Here is a 17667-nt window from a genome sequence, read left to right on the forward strand (position 1 = left end):
CGCGGGCACGCCCCCGCCCTGCGTCATATTACGTAGACAGCCCCTTCGCAGCGCCCTCTCTAGGTTGTAACTATAGCAACTATCAGCGTAACAATGACTTCATCCACAGAAACGGTTGCCTTGGCAACAGAACTGCGCATTATCGCGCTAGCGCAAGTCTGTGTGTGTTTCTTAACCGGGAACTGCCATGCAGTTTCACATGTCTGTCGAGTGTACATCACATGATTGGATGGATTCAACATCTCTGGTTCAACTCATTCTAAATACTTTATTGCCTGCAAAATGTCACGCATCACCTCGTTCAGTCGTTCCATCTGAAAAAAGTACAGTTATTATATTCTGGTCTATTCCATTCTATTCTATTATTTTACAACTGGTGACCTATACCTACAAAACACACACACACACACACACACACACACACACACACACACATCCCATTGGAAGTTATTTTTTAATCTGCATTGTTGGGATGGGCTTGTAACGCAAACATTTCACTATAAATTCTACACCTTTGTATTCGGCCCATGTGACAAATACAATTTGATTTGATGTCATGTCATGTCATGTCATGTCTCATCCATCATCTACAGCAGTATTATCAAATATATTGTGAGGTGTCCAATCCCGCTTGAGTAAAATAATCAAGGGAATTCATTCAATTTACTTTAAAATGAACAAAATCCAATCGAAAATGTATAGAAATGATTCACCAACAGTACCAGACCAAGGTTTGGACACACCTACTCATTCAAGGGTTTTTCTTAATTTGTACTATTTTCTACATTGTAGAATAACAGTGAAGACATCAAAACTATGAAATAACACATGGAATCATGTAGTAACCAAAAAAAGTGTTAAACAAATCTAAATGTATTTTATATTTGAGATTCTTCAAAGTAGCCACCCTTTGCCTTGATGACAGCTTTGTACACTCTTGGCATTCTCTCAACCAGCTTCACCTGGAATGCTTTTCCAACAATCTTGATGGAGTTCCCACATATGCTGAGCACGTGTTGTCTAATTTTCCTTCACTCTGCGTTGCAGTTTCATCATAGCGCTTGATGGTTTTTGTGACTGCATTTGAAGAAACATTAAAAGTTCTTGACATTTTCTGCATTAACTGACCTTCATGTCTTAAAGTAATGATGCACTGTCGTTTCTCTTTGCTTATTTGAGCTGTTCTGGACATAATATGGACATTGTCTTTTACCACAAAGGGCTATATTCTGTATACCACCCCTACCTTGTCACAGCACAACTGATTGGCTCAAACGCATAAGAAGGAAAGAAATTCCACAAATGAACTTTTAACAACGCAGACCTGTTAATTGAAATGCATTCCAGGTGACTACCTCATGAAGCTGGTTGAGAGAATGCCAAGAGTTTGCAAAGCTGTCATCAAGGCAAAGGGTGGCTACTTGAAGAATCTCAAATATAAAATATATTTTGATTTGTTTAACTCATTTTTGGTAACTGCATGATTCCATAAGTGTTATTTCCTAGTTTTGATGTCGCCACTATTATTCTACAATGTATAAAAATGTAAAAATACAGAAAAACACTCAGTAGGTGTGTCCAAACCTTTGACTGGTACTGTATATTCATCCAGTTTCTTTCAAATAATCACTAGACAGTCAAGGAAGATCAAACATTTAAAAAACGATGGATAGAGGCATAGATGAAAGAAAAAAATACTGCACTAGGCCTTCATTAATCCTGTATGAGTGGAGTAATACAAATGAAACTAATATTTTGACGGCCAGGAAATATAACACACACACCCACACCCACACAACTGGGGACATGTTCTAAAGCACATCTTGGATGATTGGCTTTATATTTATACTTTTGGGAGAAAAACCGTTGGGATGCCTAAACAGGCTCATACATCAACGTTGTTTTCATCAGGAGGGTGCAATAGGTTGGCTTGATGAAGACATATTAGGGCCCTGAAAGGACAGCTCTTTATGGTGAACTAGAATGGATAATAGGCCTCAATCTCTTACTTATGCATAATATGCCCGGTATTATGAGTTGGTGTAAGGGTATACAACTGTATTCATGGAGCACCACATTGATCAAAACGTACATCAAAGAGATGTAGGCTGGCATAATGGTTTTATTTTACTGCATATGTTGATTACATTACTTCAGTATCAGAGAATCAGCTAGAATCTAGTGTTAAGCAGAGTGGAACAGGGGGACCCAAGAGCAGACTCAGATGAGGAGACTGGGATTAAGTAACCAAGGTATTTATTGAAACACAAGGGGGAGATGGAGTGCAGGTCAAGGGGAAGGCGGGTTGCTGGAAACCAGGTGCTGAGGCTGGAGCGAGAGGAGTTGAGACAGAGTAAGCAAGTCCGGAAGGGAATCCAAGGGAGTGGTAGAGTGAGGAATCCAGGACAGAGTAGCAGGATGATGAGATGTTGGACTAGAGACAGGGACCAGTGTCAGAGCGGGTACAACTGTAGCGGAGAGAAAAACAGCGTCAGGCAAGGACAACAGGCACAACAGGATCTGAATTGTAACAAACGGATAGAACCGTAGACTGACTGAGCAGAGATTGTGATCTGGCAGCATGGAAGTGGCAGGGCTGAGTATTTGTAGAGGTCTTGATTATGGAACAGTTTGCAGCTGGTGGGGATCTGCTCTGACTCCAGCACACTGGTCTCCACCCCCACAGAGACAGAGAGACAGAGACACAGACAGACAGACAGGCAGGCAGGCAGGCAGGCAGGCAGGCAGGCAGAGAGAGAGAGAGACAGACAGACAGACAGAGAGAGAGAGAGTGTGTACTGGGGGAATGGCGGCAGGTCAAGGAGAAACAGGATGAGCAGTAGAGGGTGTTACAGGAGCAGTGTGACATCTAGATCACACAAGGGCCATTCACTTTTCTGAATCTAAATTTATCCATTTCCTTTATCAATATAACATATTTCCTTGCCCACCACTAAATCAATTAGTATAATAAGACTAAGAATTTGATGACAATTGGAGAGCTAGTCTACTTCCTACTTTGATGGTAAAACTAGAGGGAGCAAATATAAGAGTTGAGAGACGAAGGAAGAATGCAAACATTTTTTCTGATGAATTATAACTGATGAGAAACCTTGCAAAAGAGACACAGCACTATTTCACTGTTATTCCCTAATAATTTAACTTTTTTATTTCTGTTTAGGGTCCAGATTTGGGTTAGCGCCCATTTCAAGTGTTGATCTAGTTGTGCTGTCCATGGGATGCTGATCAGTCTGTAGTAGACCCATATCTCGCAGGTTGGCATTTATTGTCATGAATCTTGTTCTGGAGGCAGCTCTGGAGAGTGGTCACTAGCTGGCACAGACACAAAGTCATCTAAATCTGATTTTAAACCTAACTGTGACCTTACCCTTAACCACACTGCCATCCCTAATGCCAAGCACTAACCTTAAAATCCAACACAAAAAAAATTATATAGCCAATGTAATATATTAAATCTAATATTAAGGAAGTCTCGAGGATTTGCTCGCCTGAGGTAGAGTATATCATGAAACGCTGTAGACCGCACTATTTACCAAGAAAGTCCTCATCTATATTTTTCATAGCTGTCTATTTACCACCACAAACTGGCACTAAGTCCACACTCAATGAGCTGTATAAGGCCATAAGCAAACAGGAAAACACTCATCCAGAGGCAGTGCTCCTAGTGGCCGGGGACTTTAATGCAGGGAAACTTAAATCAATTTTCCTTAATTTCTACCAGCATGTTAAATGTGCAACCAGAGGGGGGAAAAAAACTCCATACCACCTTTACTCCACACACAGAGACACGTACAAAGCGCTCCCTCTCCCTCCATTTGGCAAATCTGACCATAATTATATCCTCCTGATTCCTGCTTACAAGCTAAAACTAAAGCAGGAAGCACCAGTGACTCGGTCAATAAAGAAGTGGTCAGATGACACAGATGCTAAGCTACAGGACTGTTTTTCTAGCACAGACTGGAATATGTTCTGGGATTCTTCCAATGGCATTGAGGAGTACATCATATTAGTCACTGGCTTCATCAATGAGTACATCGATGACATCGTCCCCACAGTGACCGTACATACATACCCCAACCAGAATCTATGGACTACAGGCAACATCCACACTGAGCTAAAGGTTAGAGCTGCCGCATTCAAGGAGCGGGACTCTAACCCGGACGCTTATAAGAAATCCCGCTATGCCCTCAGACGAACCATCAAACAGCCAAAGTGTCAATACAGGACTATGGCTGCATGGTCCCATGGTGTTCATACTTGTGTACTATTGTTTGTACAGATGAACGTGGTACCTTCAGGCGTTTGGAAATTGCTCTCAAGGATGAACCAGACTTGTGGAGGTCTACAATTTTTGGCTTATTTCTTTTGATTTTCCCATGATGTCAAGCAATGAAGCACTGAGTTTGAAGGTAGGCCTTGAAATACATCCACAAGTACGCCTCCAATTGACTCAAATTATGTCAATTAGCCTATCAGAAGCTTCTAAAGCCATGACATCATTTTTCTGGAATGTTCCAAGCTGTTTAAAGGCACAGTCAACTTAGTGTATGTAAACTTCTGACACACTGGAATTGTGATACAGTGAATTGTAAGTGAAATAATCTGTCTGTAAACAATTGTTGGAACAATTACAAGACAGTGTGCTAATACATTCAGTCAATCACAGAGACTGTCTTGTTTACCTTTCCGCTAACCATCCCAGGGGGACTGTAGAAACTATTATCTAAACCGTAATGCAACTCCGATTCAATCAATTTAGATTTATATACTTAATATTCTGTGTCCAGGATAAATCATTTTACCTAACTCATTCACACTATCACAGTAACAAGACAAGTAACAGGCCCCTCATATTATTCACAGAATCCTGGAACTAATCCTGTAATTATTGGAACTCTGTCCATGCAGCACATGAAGCCTATGTACACAGGCCTTTCCTGAAAGAAATGAAGCCTTTCCTGCATGCAGGATGGGTCTTACACCAGCAGAGGTACTGTTTCCAACTGAACTACCTTGTTATGTTCAAATCTAAATCAAATAAATTGTTATTTGTCACATGCTTGGTAAAGAATTGGTGAAACTGTGAAACGCATACTTATGGGTCCTTTTCCAAAAATGCATAGTTAAAGATAAAGATTTAAAAATACAAATGAAAAACAGAAATAGTGATATGAGGAATAAGAAGACAGTGAATCACGCATGACAATAACGAGTAAAAATAACATGGCTATATACATGGAGTACCAGTACCGAGTTGATGTGCAGGGGTATGAGGTAATTCAGGTAGCTATGTACATAGGTAAGGGTAAAGTGAGCAACAGGATAATAGACAGTAGCAGCAGAGTATGTGGTGAGTGTGAAAGTGTGTGTGTGTGTGTAATCAGTATACATGTGAGCGTGTGTGTGTGTGTGTATGTGTGCGTGTGTTGGGGTGTCAGTGTAAGTGTGTGTATACAGGGACTACCAGTACCGAGTCCAGTGTGTGTGGTACCGAGTCCAGTGTGTGTGTACATAGAGTCAGTGCAAGAGAGTTAGTGCAAAAAGGAGTAGACGCAGGTAGTCCGGGTAGACATTTGACTAGCTATTTAGCAGTCTTGTTTAACAGTATTATGGCTTGGGGGTAGAAGCTGTTTAGGGTCCTGTTGGTTCCAGACTTTGTGCACTGGTACCCCTTGCCTTTGCAGTTGAGGTGAGAGACATGGGCAGGTTTACATTTATTGTCACGAATCTTGAACTGGAGGCAGAGCTGATCTATTTCCGTTAGATGAGCCAGCTGCAAAGTCAAATCAAATCAAATTGTATTTGTCACATGAGCAGAATACAACAGGTGAAATCCATACTTACAAGCCCTTAAATGTACAAGAAGTACCTCACTTTCTTGAAATACCCTCACTTAGTCCAGTAGGAAAAATGTAGTAAAATGTGTTTCTCTTTCCATCAAAACAATAATAGATCTAATACGTGTTTTATTTCAAAGGAATATTGTATCTATTCCTTATGTCAGAATTTACTGCAATACATTTGGTCATATACATTCTATTTCTATGTTTGTGCTGAAAAGAATGACGTCATCACGCCGTGCTTGGTTTGTTTACTGCGTGCGTTGGGAGGGTGTGAGTGACACAGATTCATTCGCCGTGGCCAGTCGATTCAACAGATGCAAAAACAACGTTCACTTTACGTTACCTGATATGTCAACCTAAATGATAAAATGTGGAGGATATTAGCTGTAAAAACCTTGGAGAGTAAATCTTTCGGGATCTAGCTCGTACAGTAGTAGTTGTGTTGTTATCGCCTAGCTAACGTTAGTTTAAGTCGCAGTACCGAGGAGTGGCTAGCTGGCGATGGTGAAACAGGAGGAGCGATGTGGATGTAATACATTGATCATTAGCTAGCAAATGTAGCTAGCTGGTTAGATTATCACACTACTGTAGGTAGTCGTTTGCTATCAACTGTTCTGTTGTGAATGATAAATTACAACTGAGCTGCCTAGTTTGGTAAGTTTGCCATTCATGCTATTATTGTCATCCGACGGGTCAAGTGCATTTTGGTCGTTTTGATCGACAAACTGTTGCTCAGCTAGCACAGCAATTATTGACAAATCGCTAGGAAATGGTTTTGAGGAGCTGTTGTAAATTTGGCCCAGTTTTAGTCTGGTTCCGACTTGGTTATGTGGTCCTGTTGTGGTTATGTGTGACCCACTTGCGGTGCGCACGGGCAGAAACTAAAACGGTGGTCCAAAAAGATGCCGAATTTGATGTTACCTACAACGATACGGTTACCAGTGACAACCAAACCATCTATGCCTTTAATCACACCGTCTCCCGAAACAAGGTGAGTACATAGTTCAGGTCACAAATACCACTTTGGTCTCTTAGGTCCTGCTTTTGCACCGGCCGCCTAGTGCTAACACACCTGTTTCAACTAATTATGTTAGTACTAGGCTGGAATTAAACCTGCCCATCCGGTCCCCAAGTATTAGGGTTGAAGAACACAGAACTACTGTCTTGTTATGAGTAGCCTCATTTGGTTGTATAATAAGATAGGATTGCAAAAAGTGAAAAATACAAAACTTGAGTGTGTATGTTTGATGGGTGTGTGCGTATGTACAGTACCAGTCGAAAGTTTGGACACCTACTCATTCAAGGATTTGCTTAATTTTTTTTTACTGTTTTCTAAATGGTAGAATAATAGTAAAGACATCAACAATGTGAAAACACAAATAGAATCATGTAGTCACCAAAAAAAGTATTAAACAAATCAAAATATATTTTAGATTCTTCAAAGTAATCGCCTTTGCCTTGATGACTGCTTCAAATCAAATTTTATTGGTCACATACACATGTTTAGCAGATGTTATTGCGGGTGTAGCGAAATGGTTGTGTTTCTAGCTCCAACAGTAATGCAATAATATCTAACAATGTCACAACAATACACACACATCTAAAGGAATGGAATTAAAAATATATAAATATTGAACGAGCAACGTCGGAGCGGCATAGACTAAAGTGCAATAGAGTAGAATACAGTATATACATATGAGATGAGTAATGCAAAACGTGTAAACATTATTAGTGACTAGTGTTCCATTTTTAAGGTGCCCAGTGATTTCAAGTCTATGTATATAGGGCATCAACCTCTAAGGTGCTAGTGATGGCTATTTACCAGTCTGATGGCCTTGAGATAGGACCTGTTTTTCAATCTCTCGGTCCCAGCTTTGATGCACCTGTACTGACCTCGCCTTCTGGATGATAGCGTGGTGAACAGGCAGTGGCTCAGGTGGTTGTTGTCGTTAATGATCTTTTTGGCCTTCCTGTGACATCGGGTGCTGTAGGTGTCCTGGAGGGCAGGTAGTTTGCCCCCGGTGATGCTTTGGGCAGACCACAGCACTCTTTGTAGAGCCCTGTGGTTGCGAGCGGTGCAGTTGCCGTACCAGGTGGTGATACAGCCCGACAGGATGCTCTCAACTGTGCATCATATATATATATATATATATATATATATATATATATATATATATATATATATAAAATCAGCCGATTAATCGGTATCAGCTTTTTTTGGTCCTCCAATTATCGGTATCGGCATTGAAAAATCATATTCGGGCGACCTATAGTTAACACGCTTAAATGTCTTACTCACTTCTGCCACGGAGAAGGAGAGCCCACAGTCCTCGGTAGCCGGCCACGTCGGTGGCACTGTGTTATCAGCAAAGAGGGCGATAAAGGTGTTTAGCTTGTCCGGAAGAAAGACGTCTGTGTCCATGACGTGGCTGGTTTTCCCTTTGTAGTCCGTGATTGTCTGTCGACCCTGCCACATACTTCTCATATCTAAGCTGTTGAATTGCGACTCCACTTTGTCTCTGTACTGACGTTTTGCCTGTTTGATTGCCTTACAGAGGGAATTGTAGTTTTATACATTTTGTATTTAACCTTTATTTAACTAGGCAAGTCAATTAAGAACAAATTCTTATTTACAATGATGGCCTACCAGAAGGCAAAATGTCTTCTGCGGGGACGGGGGTTGGGATTGAAAAAATATATATATATATGATTAAACATCACGACAAGAGAGACACCACAACACTACATAATTAGAGACCTAAGACGACAACATAGCGTGGCGGCAACACATGAAAACACAGCATGATAGCAAGTAACACAACATGACAACAACATGGTTGCAACTCAACATGACAGCAGCACAACATGGTAGCAGCACAAAACATGGTACAAACATTACTGGGCAGAGATAACAACACAAAGGGCAAGAAGGTGGAGTCAACAATACATCAGGCGAAGCAGCCACAACTGTCAGTAAGAGTGTCCATGATGGAGTCTTTGAATGAAGAGATGGAGATAAAACGGTCCAATTTGAGTGTTTTTTTTTGCAGCTCGTTCCAGTCGCTAGCTGCAGCGAACTGAAAAGAGGAGCGACCCAGGGATGTGTGTGTGCCTTGGGGGCCTTTAACAGAATGTGATTTGCAGAACGGGTGTTGTATGTGGAGGATGAGGGCTGCAGTAGGTATCGGGGGGGGGGGGGGGGGGTTTATAAATAAGCATCAACCAGTGGGTCTTGCGATGGGTATACAAACTTGACCAGTTTACAGAGGAGTATAGAGTGTCCTATAAAGAGCATTGGTGGCAAATCTGATGGCCGAATGGTAAAGTACATCTAGCCACTCGAGAGCACCCATAACTTCCGATTAACTACACTGTTTGTATTCGGCCATATTCCAAATCACCTTGCCATGGTTACATGCGGTGGTTTGCACTTTCAGTTTTGCGCGAATGCTGCTATCTATCCACGGTTTCTGGTTTGGGTAGGTTTTAAAAGTCTCCTATACATTTCCTGATAAACTCTGTCACCGTATCCGTGTATTCATCAATGTTATTCTCAGAGGCTACCCGGAACATATCCCAGTCCGCGTGATCAAAACAAACATGAAGCATGGATTCCGATTGGTCAGACCAGCATTGAGTAGTCTGTAATTCGGGTACCTCCTGTTTGAGTTAATGCCTATAGGAAGGGAGGAGCAAAATGGAATCGTCATCAGATTTGCCGATGGAAGGGTGGGGGAGGGCCTTGGAGACATCTTGAAAAGCTAAGTAGTAGCGGTCCAATGTTTTCTCAGAGCAAGTGCAACAGTCAATGTGTTCGTAGAACTTTGGCAGTGTTTCCCTCAGATTAGTTTTCTTAAAATCCCCGGCTACAATAAATGCGGCCTCCGGATATGTGGTTTCCAGTTTGCATAGAGTCCAGTGTAGTCCTTTGAGGGCCGTCGTGGAATTGGCTTGAGGGGAAATATGCTGTGGCTATAACTGAAGAGAATTCTCTTGGGAGGTAATATGGTCGGCATTTGATTGTGAGGTATTCTAGGTCGGGTGAAGAAAAGGGACTTGAGTTTCTGTATGTTATCACAATCACACCGTGAGTAGTTAATCATGAAACATACACCCCCACCCTTCTTCTTCTGGGAGAGATCTTTATTCCTGTCTGCGCGATGAACTGAGAACCCAACTGGCTGTACGGACTCACAGTATGTCCTGAGAGAGCCATGTTTCTGTGAAACAGAGTATCTTACAATCGCTGATGTCTCTCTGGAAGGAGATCCTCGCCCTGAGCTCGTCAACTTTATTATCCAGAGACTGAACATTAGCGAGCAATATATTCGGAAGCGATGGGTGGTGTGTGCGCCTCCTGAGTTGGACTAGAAGTCCACTCCGAATACCTCTTCTCGGCCGGCGGTGTTTTGGATCAGCCTCTGGAATCAGTTCAAATACCCTGGAGGGTATGAACAAAGGATCAAATTCGGGAAAGTCGTATTCCTGTTCGTAATGCTGGTGAGTTACAGCCAATCTGATATCCAAAAGTTATTTCCGGCTGTATGTAATAACACAAAACATTTTCTGGGCTAATAATGAAAAACTAAATATGCCAAGTTGCTAAGGAGCTAGAAGCACGGCTGCCCTATCTGTCAGCGCCATTATCGTTCTTTACACACTCTTGGCATTCTCTTAACCAGTATCACCTGGAATGCTTTTCTAACAGTCCTGAAGGAGTTCCCACATTCCTAGCACTTGTTGACTGCTTTTCCTTCACTCTGCGGTCCAATTCATCCCAAACCATCTCAATTGGGTTGAGGTCGGGTGATTGTGGTAGCATTCCATCACTCTCCTACTTGGTCAAATAGCCCTTACCCAGCCTGGAGGTGTGTTGGGTCATTGTCCTGTTGAAAACAAACGATAGTCCCACTGAGTGCAAACCAGATGCGATGGTGTGGAGAATGGTGTCGTAGCCATGCTCGTTAAGTGTGCCTTGAATTCTTAATAAATCACAGACCATGTCACCAGCAAAGCACCATCACACCTCCTCCATGCTTCACGGTGGGAACCACACATGCGGACATCATCCGTTCACCTACTCTGCGTCTCACAAAGACACAGCGGTTGGAACAAAAAAGCTCAAATTTGGACTCATCAGACTCCAATGTACATTGCTCGTGTTTCTTGGCCCAAGCAAGTGTCTTCTTCTTATTGGTGTCATTTTGTAGTGGTTTCTTTGCAGAAATTTGAACATGAAGGCCTGATTGATGCAGTCTACTCTGAACAGTTGATGTTGAGATGTGTCTGTTACTTGAACTGTGAAGCATTTGGGCTGCAATATGAGGTGCAGTTAATTCTAATGAATTCGTCCTCTGCAGCAGAGGTAACTGGGTCTTCCATTCCGGTGGCGGTCCTCATGAGAGCCAGTTTCATCATAGCGCTTGATGGTTTTTGCAACTGCACTTGAAATTTTCAAAGTTCTTGACATTTTCCGCATTGACTGACCTTCATGTCTTAAAGTAATAATGCACTGTCGTTTCTCTTTGCTTAATTTGAGCTGTTCTGGACATAATATGGACTTGGTCTTTTACCAAATAGGGCTGTCTTCTGTAAACCACCCCTACCTTGTCACAACACAACTGATTGGCTCAAACGCATAAGAAGGAAAGAAGTTCCACAAATGAACTTTTAACAAGGCATACCTGTTAATTGAAATGCATTCCAGGTGACTAACTCATGAAGCTGGTTGAGAGAATGCCAAGAGTGTGCAAAGCTGTCATCAAGGCAAAGGGTGGCTACTTTGAAGAATCTCAAATATAAAATATATTTTGATTTGTTTAACTCATTTTTGGTAACTACGTGATTCCATAAGTGTTATTTCATAGTTTGGATGTCTTCACTATTATTCTACAATGTAGAAAATTGTACAAATACAGAAAAACCCTGGAATGAGTAAGTGTGTCCAAACTTTTGACTGGTACTGTATGTAGTACTGTATGTTGTTTTACATTGAGTTTCTCTAACCCTCTCCCCCTCTCTCTCCCTGCCCTGGCAGACGGAGGGGGTCCGTGTGACTGTGGACGTACTGTCGGAGGGGGCAGAGAGCAGTCCCATCCTGTTTGTGGTCAGACAGAAGCAGGCTGTGCTGTCCTTCCAGGTCCCCCTCATACTGCGTGGACTGTGAGTAGCCTAACCTGCTGGCACACCTGAGGTGCGTTCAGCAGGGCACAATGTTGTGGAACGTTCAGACAGAAGCGTTATGTTATTTTGAACAAACATGCATCTCTGACATGTAGAATAAGGACTCAAGTCATTTCTATCGTCAACGTTCCACAACGTTGTGCCCTACTGGCTGCAGCCCTGGCACATCCTGGTTCTGTCCCTGTGTTATATCACCAAACCATTTTATTATGTCATTATCTATTTGAGATGCACCTGGGCATTTTCAACTAGAGTGGGAGGGAAGCACGATACGTGGTTATACTTTGGTATTCAATTATTCAGTTCTGTCAAAAAAAACAACCTAAACCAACAGGCCATACAGTTGTGTAGCCTAGTCCTAGATGTTGTAGAGGTTTTGTTTCTCCTTGAGTGTATTTTTGCTGTGTCTCTGTCCATTATGTAGGCTAGATATATTGACTTATTCATGGGGTGAAGATACAATGAGCTCCAAAAGTATTGGAACAGTGACACACTAATTGTTTGTTTTGGCTCTGTTCTCCAGCACTTTGGATTTGAAACGACAAATGACGTGCAGACTGTCGACTTTATTTTGAGGGTATTTTTTATCCATATCAGGTGAACCTTTTAGAAATGTCATTACTTTTTGTTCATAGTCCGTCTCTCCCCCCCACACAAATTCACTTAAGACTTTTAAAGTGGTCAAAAGTTTAGTATTTGGTCCCATATTCCTAGCACGCAATGATGACATCGAGCTTGTGAGTCACAAGTTTGATGTCATCATTGTGTGCTAGGAATATGGGACCAAATACTAAACTTTTCACTACTTTAATACACATAAGTGAATTTGTCCCAATACGTTGGTCCCCTAAAATGGAGGAACTATGTACAAAAAGTGGCGTCATTTCTGAACGGTTTATCCGATGTGGATGGAATTACCCTCAAATTAAAGCTGACCGTCTGCACTTTAAGCTCATAGTCATTGTATCATTTCAAAGTGCTGGAGTACAGAGCCAAAACAAAAACAAAATGTCACTGTCCCAGTACTTTTGGAGCTCACTGTATTATAAACATTACAGAGAGATGGGAGTGGTGGCAGGGCAAGAAGACATACAAAGAAAAAAAAAAACGCAAACTCTGTATCTGGCGGTTAGGAGGGTTGGGCCAGTAACCGAAAGGTTATTGTTTGAATCCCTGAGCCGACAAAGTCAAATCTGTCATTCTGCCCTTGAGCGAGGCAATTAACTCGAATTGCTCCAGGGTTGCTGTCAATAATGGCTGATCCCTGGCTATGACCCCACTCTCCGAGGGTGTCTCAGGGGGAGTGGCATATTCAAAAAACACATTTCCATTTCACACCTGTACATACAGTGAAACAGGACTATATAAGCACTCCCTAATTATTATATGATATAGGTCTAAGTGTAGAGCCTACTTGTTTTTTTATTATACTGTAGCCCAGGGTCTCCCGGACTCTGTCCTCGGGACTCGAAGGGGTGCACGTCTAGTTTTTTTTCCCTAGCACTACACAGCTGATTCCAATAACCAACTTATCAGCAAGCTTTGCTCATTTGAATTAGCTGTTTAGTGTTAGGGTAAAAACCAAAACGTCCCGAGGACCGAATTTGGGAAACGCTACAGTAGCCTGTATTAGTAGCCTGCCACTTTCATGGCTTAACAGAATCCCATGGACTTGCGCAATACCAGAACACCCGTGTCATGTGGTAGAGCCATTTAGTTGAGAGCGAGTCATCGTTGAACATTGAACTTTCACTTCCACATAAACATAAAGCATAGGCCTCATTTCCCCAGTCACTAGCCATAATTACAGTACTTGCTAGGTTGTTGGATTTTGGGAAGTTGCAGCTTGTGCGTTTTTCTGTCATTTACACACAGTTTTTTGTTGACACAATTTGACAGGACAATTCTCAGTTCCTTTCACAGCAGGGGTTGTTCTTATCATCCTGTTCGTATCATAATTTTCCCACCATAGGCACTGTTATGAGCTGTCTGCAATGGTCATGGTTAAGTTCAACCTTAAAATAGCGTAGGCTGTGTAATATGAATTGGCATCCTATTTTCCCCATGTACCCTGCTCAAAATGTAGTGCAATTATGGCACTGCATAGGGATTAGGGTGTAATTTTGGACGTGACCTAGTCTACAGGCCTTTTTATGTTCTATGAGCTCAAGTCTGTTATCATGATTTGTATATTGAGCTACCCTCTTGGCCAGGTCTCCCTTAGAGGTCATCTGGGGCCTCCCAGGTGCCGCAGCGGTCTAAGGCTCTGCATCGCAGTGCTAGTGGCGTCACTACAGACCCACGTTCGATCCCACGCTGTGTCACAGCCCGCCGCAACCGGGAAACCCATGAGGCGGCGCACAATTGACCCAGCGCCGTCCGGGTTAGGGGAGGGTTTGGCCGCATGCACGCTGACTTCGGTCGCCAGCTGTACGGTGTTTCCTCCGACACATTGGTGCGGCTGACATCCGGGTTAAGTGAGCAGTGTGTCAAGAAGCAGTGCGGCTTGGCAGGGTCATGTTTCGGGGGACGCGCGGCTCTCAACATTTGCCTCCCCCGAGTCCCTACGGGAGTTGCAGCGATGAGACAAGACTGTAACTGCCAATTGGGTACCATGAAAAAAGGGGGGGAAAGTATGACAAAAAAAATATATATATATATATATATATATATATATATATATAAAAAATAAAGGGAACACTTAAACAACACAATGTAACTCCAAGTCAATCACACTTCTGTGAAATCAAACTGTCCACTTAGGAAGCAACACTGATTGACAATAAATTCCACATGCTGTTGTGCAAATGGAATAGACAACAGGTGGAAATTATAGGCAATTAGCAAGACACCCCCAATAAAGGAGTGGTTCTGCAGGTGGTGACCACAGACCACTTCTCAGTTCCTATGCTTCCTGGCTGATGTTTTGGTCACTTTTGAATGCTGGCGGTGCTTTCACTCTAGTGGTAGCATGAGACGGAGTCTACAACCCACACAAGTGGCTCAGGTAGTGCAGCTCATCCAGGATGGCACATCAATGCGAGCTGTGTCTGTCAGCGTAGTGTCCAGAGCATGGAGGCGCTACCAGGAGACAGGCCAGCTACCAGGAGATGTGGAGGAGGCCATAGGAGGGCAACAACCCAGCAGCAGGACCGCTACCTCCGCCTTTGTGCAAGGAGGAGCAGGAGGAGTACTGCTAGAGCCCTGCAAAATGACCTCCAGCAGGCCACAAATGTGCATGTGTCTGCTCAAACGGTCAGAAACAGACTCCATGAGGGTGGTATGAGGGCCCGACGTCCACAGGTGGGGGTTGTGCTTACAGCCCAACACCGTGCAGGACTTTTGGCATTTGCCAGAGAACACCAAGATTGGCAAATTCGCCACTGTAGCCCTGTGCTCTTCACAGATGAAAGCAGGTTCACACTGAGCACATGTGACAGACGTGACAGTCTGGAGACGCCGTGGAGAACGTTCTGCTGCCTGCAACATCCTCCAGCATGACCGGTTTGGCGGTGGGTCAGTCATGGTGTGGGGTGGGGTGGCATTTCTTTGGGGGCCCGCACAGCCCTCCATGTGCTCGCCAGAGGTAGCCTGACTGCCATTAGGTACCGAGATGAGATTCTCAGACCCCTTGTGAGACCATATGCTGGTGCGGTTGGCCCTGCATATGCTAGACCTCATGTGGCTGGAGTGTGTCAGCAGTTCCTGCAAGAGGAAGGCATTGATGCTATGGACTGGCCCGCCCGTTCCCCAGACCTGAATCCAATTGAGCACATCTGGGACATCATGTCTCCCTCCATCCACCAACGCCACGTTGCACCACAGACTGTCGAGGAGTTGGCAGATGCTTTAGTCCAGGTCTGGGAGGAGATCCCTCAGGAGACCATCCGCCACCTCATCAGGAGCATGCCCAGGCGTTGTAGGGAGGTCATACAGGCACGTGGAGGCCACACACACTGCTGAGCCTCATTTTGACTTGTTTTAAGGACATTACATCAAAGTTGGATCAGCCTGTAGTGTGGTTTTCCACTTTCATTTTGAGTGTGACTCCAAATCCAGACCTCCATGGGTTGATAAATTTGATTACATTTTGTGTGATTCTGTTGTCAGCACATTCAACTATGTAAAGAAAAAAGTATTTAATAAGAATATTTCATTCATTCAGATCTAGGATGTGTTATTTTAGTGTTCCCTTTATTTTTTTGAGCAGTGTATATAGAAAATGGTCTTCTGGCCTCAATGGGACTTCCTGGATGAATAGAAATGAGTGGAGAAGTGCTATCTCTTTGCCCCCCTCCCTGCTACAGGTATCAGAGGAAGTACCCCTATGCCCATGTGGGCCGAACGCTGTGCCAGCCCCCCACCCGCTCCCTCACCGAGACCCAGTACTTCTTTGTGGACGTGTCCACCCTGTCCAGCTTGGGCACCCACTACCAGCTGAGGATCAGCCGCGTGGACAGCTTCACCCTCCAGTGAGTCATCTTCATCCGGGATCATTACCTTCCTGCTAGCTAGCCGAGCGAATGCATGATATCTGGTTGTAGAACTACATGCCTTACACAGCCTCCCACAACAGTACATAGTCAATACTCTGAGTCATCATATTTTACATCACTATTATGCTACTGTGCAGAGCTGGTCTAATTTGCATTAAACACTGCCTTCTTGCCTACACACGATCGTGACGGCCTATTTCTACAGCAAGCCAAGACACAACAGCATCACTCATAGAGTAGAGATGGCGTGCTGTACAGTATGTGTGACCTGACTGGCTAATGTTATTGTTGAGTGTTTCTTGTCTTCATTACAGTACAGACAAGAAGTTCAGCTTCACTGCTTCACCATCACAACCCCAGGTGAGAAACATAGCCACTTACACTCAAATACACGTGGATACATACGCACACAGCATATTTCCCATAAAACCCTTACACTGTGGCCATGAGAGAGGTGTGTGTGTGTGTGTGTGTGTGTGTGTGTGTGTGTGTGTGTGTGTGTGTGTGTGTGTGTGTGTGTGTGTGTGTGTGTGTGTGTGTGTGTGTGTGTGTGTGTGTGTGTGTGTGTGTGTGTGTGTGTGTGTGTGTGTGTGTGTGCGTGTGTGTGTGTCATAAGGGGGGGGGGGGGGGGGGGGGGTTGTCTAAGTCTAAAGGCCAGGGCCAAGAAGGTGATTGAGATTAAAGAAGGGATGTGTGTGCGTGATTTGTTGAGGTGTTGCGTAACAGCTGTCGAGACAGGGACGGAAGGATATTTATATTGTTACATCACACATTTTGCGTGTACACAAGTTTTGCATTTTGTATTCTATAGATTTGTCTTTCAAAACTGTAGATCTATCAACATAGTAGAATAGTATTGTTAGGAAGTATGCATTACATTAAAAAAATATATTATAATGATAATAATCTGAATTCTGACTTGTTCTGATAAATATGTGATCCTTTTCTTATAATTATAACTCCCGATTTTTCTCTCTTAGTACTTCAAATATGTGTTCCCTGAGGGAGTGGACACGGTTATCGTCAAGGTCAACTCCGAGATGACCTTCCCGTGCTCTGTCATGTCCATCCAGGACATCCAGGTAAACTAACTTGACCAAACCTGTTCATTAGGCACCGGAGGT

General features: G+C 43.3%; 1 protein-coding gene across 2 annotated transcripts in view; it reads left to right on the top strand.

Moving 5' to 3' along the window:
- Window positions 1–6114: 6114 nt before the first annotated feature.
- The window catches only part of LOC139382694 (SID1 transmembrane family member 2-like), a 29245-nt gene continuing 17692 nt past the window's right edge, over window positions 6115–17667 (top strand). For both annotated transcript variants that reach the window (XM_071126787.1, XM_071126786.1), the window contains exons 1-5: window positions 6115–6855; window positions 11902–12026; window positions 16355–16519; window positions 16858–16903; window positions 17524–17625. In XM_071126787.1, coding sequence (XP_070982888.1) covers window positions 6634–6855; window positions 11902–12026; window positions 16355–16519; window positions 16858–16903; window positions 17524–17625 — 660 coding nt within the window. In that variant the 5' untranslated portion in view covers window positions 6115–6633. The remainder of the gene's footprint in view (window positions 6856–11901; window positions 12027–16354; window positions 16520–16857; window positions 16904–17523; window positions 17626–17667) is intronic.

This window comes from Oncorhynchus clarkii, chromosome 24 (genome assembly GCF_045791955.1).
Source record: "Oncorhynchus clarkii lewisi isolate Uvic-CL-2024 chromosome 24, UVic_Ocla_1.0, whole genome shotgun sequence".
Classification (NCBI taxonomy): domain Eukaryota; kingdom Metazoa; phylum Chordata; class Actinopteri; order Salmoniformes; family Salmonidae; genus Oncorhynchus; species Oncorhynchus clarkii.